Source organism: Sciurus carolinensis, chromosome 2, assembly GCF_902686445.1.
Source record: "Sciurus carolinensis chromosome 2, mSciCar1.2, whole genome shotgun sequence".
NCBI classification, from domain to species: Eukaryota; Metazoa; Chordata; class Mammalia; order Rodentia; family Sciuridae; genus Sciurus; species Sciurus carolinensis.
In genome coordinates, this window is record NC_062214.1 from 47,529,705 (window position 1) to 47,537,995 (window position 8,291).

General features: G+C 49.0%; 1 protein-coding gene across 1 annotated transcript; it reads right to left on the reverse strand.

The window, feature by feature from the left end:
* Nucleotides 1–412: 412 nt before the first annotated feature.
* Nucleotides 413–4,527, reverse strand: Thbd (thrombomodulin). Its single transcript, XM_047541519.1, has one exon. The coding sequence runs from the start codon at nucleotides 4,219–4,221 to the stop codon at nucleotides 2,491–2,493; it is 1,731 nt and encodes a 576-aa protein (XP_047397475.1). The 5' UTR covers nucleotides 4,222–4,527; the 3' UTR covers nucleotides 413–2,490.
* Between the last annotated feature and the right edge of the window lie 3,764 nt (nucleotides 4,528–8,291).

The window sequence follows — 8,291 nt, forward strand, 5'->3', positions numbered from 1 at the left end:
TGACTACTTTGGGTTCGAATACCTCAGAGAGCAGATAAAGTCAACCATATGAGGAAGGACATATCCCTGGGATTCTGGAGATGCCAAAGGAAAGATTGTCCCTTTAATTCATCTCAACATATGATCCTATAATGTATTTGAAAACACATTTACATAAGTAACTTTATATGAAGTTACAGAAAGACAAAATAAATAAGGTAACATGAACTCTTACCTTGAAAATAACCTCCTCTGGAAAGATATTTGAAAGTCAAAGATGGTGCTATGGTCAAGCAGCATGGGTGGTAGGGTGTAGACCAGTATTTAATGCATCTCATGGCATTTGCATTGTTTGTGAGCCCCATTTAATGACATAAAACTAAGAGATGGGAGAGGAAAAGTGAAGAGATACATAACCCAAAAGTACATTGTAATTTGTTTAATTTGTTTATTTTGTACAAGTATAGTCATAAGCAAGGGTTTTGCCTGTGTTCTAGTTTAACTCCAATAAATAAATAACTATGTACAAATGTGTTGAGTTCACAAAACAGTAGAGAAAAACCTTTGCCTTACATATGATACACTTACACATATGATACATTTTTCCCCCATCCATTGAAGCATGATTCCATTTTTGGCTTAGTTGAACCAAACCTTCTTGACCCTGTGTGGTAATGTCTAGAGGTGTGTACCTAGTCTTTTCTACCAGAAAGCAAAGCTATACAATGAAAATTCCTCAGTTTCTTGAAAATAAAGGGCCTGATGTGGCCTGCTACTTATTACTGACCCATATTTAATGTTCTCCAAATAGTTGGAAACAGTCTAGAACTATTGTCTTCAAATGACTGAGCAGATAACCCCCTTGCAGGTATTATTTAAATGCAGTTTTTCATGAACTAAGTAGGCTAGAGCCTAGGACTCTGCATATCTAAAGAGTTCCCATGGGAGGCCCAATTCTTATCCCAGAACCAGATCCAATGGCCAGGGCAAGGAGGGAGACATTCCCCAAGTGCCTCATTAAGGTGAGGTCCTAATTGAGCATTGTTATGGTTGGATATGAAGTGTCTCCCCCAGTGCAGGAGTGTTCAGAGGTAAAATAATTGGATTGAGAGCTGTAACCTAATCAGTCCATACTAATTTGAAAGGACTGAGTGGTAACTGGAGGCAGAGGAGTCCTAGTTGAAGGAGGTGGGTAACTGGGGGCATACCCTGGAAGGGTGTATCTTCCCTGTGGCCCCTTCTTTTTCTCTCTCTGCTTTCTGACCCCTCCAGGAGCTGAACTGGACTCCCCCACCATGATGTTCTGCCTCACCTTGAGCCCAGGGCAATGAAGTCAACCATCTATGAACTGAAACCTCTGAATACAGAGCCCCAAATAAACTTTCCTTCTTCTAAGTTGTTCTTGTTAGATATTTTGGTCACAGAAACATAAATTTGACTAAAAGGGCATCCCTCCATCTCCATTTCCAAGTTCCCAATTCCCCTCAAAACCAGTAGGGCAGCTTTTATTTTGAACTACAAGTGACAAGAGCAATTGAGAGTCAAATTAACAAGAAGCATGCAGCTCAAAGATTTCTTAAACTGTCCCCTGGGAGGTATTTCTCTCAATTTAGGGCAAGCATCTGAATATTTTTGACACTGTCAAAAATTAAAATAATAATAATATCAACAACAACAATTATGATGGAAACTACATAAAAACTTAACAACAATTTCTGTTTTTCAGTCCAAGTCAAATCAACAACAATGAAACCCAGGGTCACTTTTTAAAAACTGAAGATAAAAATTCCTTGGGTTGAGTTTCTATAACAGTCCAGTGACATTAATGTAACTATTGCCTCTCAATTTTTAACATGTGCTAAAATTATTGAGCTCTGGAAGCTTAAAATTTGGGGATAAATTATCAAAGCTGGTGAAAAAGAAAATATTCTATTGTTTGGGTTTTAGTGTTTTTGTTTCTGTTTCCTGTAGGATGTCTGCCTAGATGGACAGCTAACAGCAAAGAAGTAGGGCCAAGAGAGAGGTAGTGAGGAAGAGAGAGAAAAAGGAGAGGTGGGAGGAGAGAGAGGAGGTAATAGAGAGTCACACACACATAAAGTTCATATTGGAGAGATGCAGGTAGGGAAAAAAGCAAAGGAATGAAAAAAACTAAATACTTAAAAATAATAATAAATATGCTGGTCATCATCACTAGCTCACAAGTCAGGCCCCAAAGCTATAGACCAGTAAGGCTCACCCTTCCTGTCCCTGTGGCGAGGGCCTGGGACACTTTGCAGTCTGTGTCTTCGTTTAAATTTGCATCTCTGCCCAGTTGTTCAGTGGTGTTCTTGGAAGAGATTGGGGCTCCCCTCCTTCCAATCCTTTCCTGCCCAACTACATACAGTATGGGAGGATGGAGAAGGGTCTTCTCCAGGTGTCAAGCAAGCTAGGGTGCTTTTGAGTAGCCAACGAGAGAGGCACAGGAAGGAGGGAAAGGCCATGACAACACCCAGGTCCCTGGAGGGAGGGCCCTCAGAGTTTCTGCAGCGTCCGATCAGTTCTCACCTGCTGCAGCACCACCTCCTTGGCTGGTGACCCGCACTTGTACTCCAGCTCCGGTCGCGCATTGCCCTGCTTTTTGCGCTGGTGGCATAGGAGTGCCAAAAGTGCCACCACCAGCGACAGGCTCGCGATGGAGATGCCAATGAGCACGCCTGAATGCACAGGCCCCGCGGTAGGAGAACTTGAGGTGGAGACTGGCGTCGGACTGACTGGGAGCTCTCCAGAGCCACCTTCGTCGTCGTCGCTGGTGGACACCTTGATAGGGTCACAGTCTGTGCCAACCTGACCCGCAAGAGCGGAGTCGGGCCCACAGATGCATTCATAGGAGCCAGGGAGGTTGCGGCACTCATGAGAACAGTATTCGTTGTCGCACTCGTCTATGTCCATGCACATGAAACCCTCGTCCAGGATGTAGCCTTCCGGACACCGGCAGGTGTCTGGACTGTTGGGGTCACAGTCTGCGGGGCATGCAGTCTCATTGCAGAACATCAGGCACCTGTGCGAGTCTTGGGGACTGGGTGCAAAGCCCTCAGCGCAGATGCAACGGTACTCTGTTGGGCTCACCGGCTGACATTGGTACTCGCAGTTAGCACCGAAACACGGATCAACGAGCTCCACGCATTCGCCATCTACCAGTTCATAGCCAGGATAGCAGTGGCACTCAAAACCGCCCTTCGTGTTGACACAACGTTGCAGGCACGGATTTGGAACCAGCATACAGTCGTCCACATCCTCGCACCGGTGCTGGTCGGCCGCCAGTTGGTAGCCAGTCTCGCACATACACATGTAGGAACCCGGCACGTCGGAGTTGTTGACACAGAAGTGTTCGCAGAGATCGTTGCAGGATTGCACCATAGGTGGGGCGCAGGAGCGACCGTCTTCCTGCAGAGCGGCGTCGCCTGGGCAGAGGCAGCTGGGCGTCACAGCGCTCCGGTTGCACGCGTGCTCACAGCCTCCGTTCTCCACGTTGCAGTCCCAGGCACCGGGAGCCTCCCGACTCCAGCGCGCCTCTGCAGCTGCAGGCGGCGCAGTGCACATCAACTCCAAGTCCAAGTTCTCCACTACAGCGGAGGTGCCCACTGGCAGTGCCTGAAAGTCCCGGCCATGGGCCCCGAACGGGGTGTTATAAGTACTTGGGACGTGAACCGCAACTGCGGCGCTGGGGTCCACCGCCAGGGGCCTGCAGGAGGCTGGGAAGTGGAACTCGCAGAGGAAGCCGTCGGCCTCCTGGTTGCACTGTTGTTCCTCCCATACCGGTTCTCCAGGCGCTGAGGCTACCATTGCCGAGACAGTGACGCACAGCGGGCCGCAGAGGGGCACCCCATCGCGGTCAAGCGCCCACCTGCTGTAGCTGGTACGATTGTCACCTGTAACCCAATGGAAGCCGCGTAGGGGCCCAAGTTGCTCCGGGTCGCCGCAGCCCTGCGGGAGCTGCAGACCGATCCAAAGACGTGGACCGATGCTGTCATCGTCGCTCAGCAGCAAGGAGATGACATCGGCAGCCACCGAGGAGCGCACCGTCATCAGGTGTCCTCGCAGGCGCTTGCAGGCCTGGTTGGCAGCGAGGAAGGTCACGGGACCCGGGAAAAGCGCGAAGCACTCGTGTTCGACGCACTGACTGCTGCTGAGCTGCGGCTCTGCTGGTGCGGGAAGCCCCAGGCCCGCCGGGGCCAACATACCCAGAAGAAAGACGCCGAGCATGCTGTCCAAGGGTGCTGCGTGCAGGCGCCAGAAAAAGTGCAGGCTCTGTGACGGGACTGGGACCTGACCGGGGCAGAAAGGCACAGGGCGCCGCTGGCTTCAGCCACTGGCTTTGGTCCTAGCCCAGACGCTTCTGACTGCGGCGCGCTTCCCCGGCGAGGCAGCCTCTGACATACTGGTCTGCCCGGACCGGAGTTTATAAATGCGCAGCCCTCCCTCCCTGGACGTTCGGGAAAAGGAAGGAAGTGCCTGGTGGGAAGGGCTGATGTTGCATTCTCGGATTACTGGGTTCTCCGGACGCCTTGCGCCCGCCCTCGCGCCTGGGATCACCTCGCTGGGATGAGTAAACCCGGTCGCCAGCGCAGGGAAGTTCTCGGGCGGGGCCGACAGGGGCAGGCGCCACGGAAGAACAGCACTCCTGTCAGCAAGACAGGTCCCGCCCGGACCACTCCGGTCTCCACCCGTGCATCCCTTCTTTAAACTCTTGATCCGGATCCTCTTTTCTAATCCCTACTCCCCAAATATTAATACCGATTTCAAGGAAATCTTGGATTGCGGGGGTTCTGGGAACAAGAGACCAAGGAAAGCTGGTTTCGAATGGGGTGGAGAGGGAAGGGTGTGGATGGTGCCTAAAACCTGCAGAACTCTTGGGGGGTAGTGTCCGGCATGAAGAGGACATTTGCCCAAGGGTGGGGAGCATGGATTTCCACAAAGATTCTATCGCTAGAAGGGACAGCTGGACCCAGCCCCTGGGTCAGGGTCCCTGGTCCCAAAGGGCAGTGGATGTGACTGTGGGCTACTATTGGGCGAACTGATGTAACACTAGCGCTCCCCACGCCCCACGTCTCCTAGTTCACAACTAGCCAGGGACCCGCGAGTCCCTGGGTATACTCTGCCAAGGTCTGATCCATCTTGTACTGTGGGAAAGTCACAAGAACACTGTCAGGGCTCCAAAATCCTATCACTCTTCAAAAGTGGTGGCAGGCCAATTCCCGAAGAGCCCCGAGGGGGCAGGCGTGTCGGGAAACGCGTTAGTCTGGTCTGTTTTCCTCCGGCCTCACAGAGGAAAAAAAGTCCATCTCGCACCTCCACTGAAGTTGGCAGGAAGCCCCCGAATGGAGGCGCTGTGGGCTTCAAGTAGATACTACTTGGGTCTCTTTAGGAGCTTTCAATTTCAAAAAGCCCAACTGATGAGGCGCATGTAAATACCACTTGTTCTGCAAAGGGCATCGTAGAGGGACAGGCCTGTGGATGGGCAGGGTACGGAGAGTTGGGAGGAGAGAATGGGACTCGTCACTTTCGACCTTATCCGCTTATTCACTTAGGAAGAATGCGAAGGGGTGGGTCCAAAACCGAGGAGAGAGAATGGCAAACTTTTTTTAAAAACACCCTATGCCAACTCTCCGCTGTGGTCACTTCCAGTCAAGCACCAAAAGGCGGCGCTGTTGAACTCTGAACAAACTCAAAGAACTTGGAGGGCCTCACAGTTGACCAGCTTAAAAAAAAAAAAACGGTTAAGAGGATGAGGAGCGCGAAGGCCTCGCCCTTACTCGCCCTTAGGGTAAGAAACTTCGCTGGGGGAGGCTCCGTGTGGATTCTATGGCTTACTTGTGGGTCTTCATTACCTCGTCCAGTAGAACTCGGGCTTTAAAGTCTGTGGCATCTTCAGTTGCGAAAGACTACTTACCCACAGTGCGATATCGGCGGGAGTGCACACCACAAAAAAGAAAGAAAGGGAGGAAGCAGGTACACAGGTCCCTCCCTCCCCTCTTCATTGCCAGGACATGAGAAATTAGAGCTGGAACTTGCAGAACCTTTTAATATCCCATTGAGGGGAGTTCTGTCCTGTCAAAACTGCCCCTGCTCTTCAGTAGGGAAACCAGAGGAGTGCCCCTGACTCCTGAGATCTGAAGCTCAGCTGCACCTCCCCTGAGGGGTGCCCTGTGAGAAGAGGGGAAAAAGGACCCTGGAATAAAGAGTAGTCTTCTGTGGGAGGCGGGAGCATTCTGATATGGGCTGGAACTGAGTCACTGTGATAGGTCTCCAAAATTGAGAATTCTTTGGGTGCATGAGGGACAGGACCATCTACACAATCTGCAGAGCCCAGGGCAGATTATAAATGTGGAAGCCTTTATGCTTTTATCAAGAATTTCAAAATCAAGTTGTACCCCATGTGTTTACAATAAAAAAAGAAAAAATAAATTTAAAAAATTCAAGAATGTGACAATAAAGCACTAAACCAGGATCATACCCTTCTGAGAGGGAGATTCCTCCTGAGTGGGGATCTTTCTGAGCCTGTCAGCACCAAAAGGAGCTGAGGGACATTTAAGGATCAGGTCTCACTCCACACCTGACTGGTTTGAATCTTGGAGGAACCTTTGCTGATTTACCATCACCATCTTCAATTTGGCATCCTTTTAAATCTCCTTGATCCCATTATTAATTCTTGAAATGAAAAAGAGAAGAAAATGGAAAGTGTGTGAATAGCCCCAGTAACTGAGTCCTCAAAGATCTCAATGACACCTCATACAGGAACCATCCCTATATGAGGAGGCATGGATGCGTCCATATTACAAAGAAATAAGACCAACAACCTAATGGAAGTAGAGAATTGTAACATGGGGGTACTGGCAGTCTCTAGGCTACCCTTCAGAAGATGGATGGAACAAGACCCATTTGGCTTTCCAATCCCTTAGGGTTTTGAGATACATCACCTTTGCCTTCCAGGGTTTCCCTCCACAATTTCATTTTTCCTCCCCAACTATTGCATTGCAGGCTATACTGTAAGTTCTATACCACCTTTCAGACTGAAGGTCCCCAGGCAGAGGCTGGGCCCCCATCTTCCTATGTGTATCTCTTACATTCAGGGGTGGGTCAATCCCTTTTGTCTCTATGTGGATGATTTACCCATTGCCCTACCCCTCAACTGGTTCCTGACCTCACTACTCACATTGTGTGCTCCCCAGCCAAGTCCTCTGTTACTGCTAAAACAGTCTACTTAAAGAATAGCATCATATCCTACATATTGATTCCAAAAACTTGTTTTCAGTCTTCATCCTCCCAGATGCCTCTGTGTCATTTGCACTCTTAACCCCTCACTATTCTCAAAACATTTTCCTTCCCTGACTTTCAAAGCACATGTGTTCTTGCCCTGCCTGTCTGATGAGCTATTCTGTGGTCCGCCTCCCTCTCTAGCATGGTCACTTCCCAAGGTTCTACCCAGAGTCATCATCTGTCTTTCACATCCCAGTCTTTGGTGCACTCACCAATTCCTCTTGCAGCACACGGGGGAGAGGATGTCCTACAAGGGGTTCCCAGCCTAATCTTACTCTGCCTCAACATTTGAGCCAACCAGTTTGAAACCATACATTTGTCTTTCACTTCATGTTCTCCTTCATCCTCTCTCTCCAACATCATCAGAATTTCTATCTTATCCTTTTCTTTTTCACTGCTGCTCCTGCCTTATCAATTTATGCTGAGACAATTGAACCCTCAACTCTATTCCTTATTACTTTTCTCTTCTACTCTTCACCCCCTATCAATACCACTGTGATCTTCTTCACACTTCCTGAGTGTATCTACCCCCAGCTGGGAGAAGCCTGAACTTCTATCCGCTCTCTCCTCCTTGCTGAAGATGCTCATCATTGTGTCTCTACTCTGTCACAAATGAGGGAATTTGCACTCAAGGGAATGCACTGGGATTTGATCCCAAAGCCTGCACTCCACCACGTCACACAACTTTGTTAACCAATGACCTACTGGTCTCCGTAGATGCCAAAAAATCCCAGCAAGGGAAATTTCTGCTCATTGTCAGAGAAATGTCTCATCCTATCTCATCTTCATTCTATGATTCATGTCTCTTTTTCTGTCCAAAATATTTTTTGTCTTTGCCCCCATCTTTACCATCTTTCAAGTCCCAGTTGACAAGCTGTTCCATTAGTAAGGGAACCAAACCAGAACAGATCTCTCTGTGAACTTTCATAGGTAGAACTTTTTATCTTCTCTTCACCACTTGGCACTCCTACCTTACTTCATAAGTACTCAGGTACAAATCAGGTACATACCACACT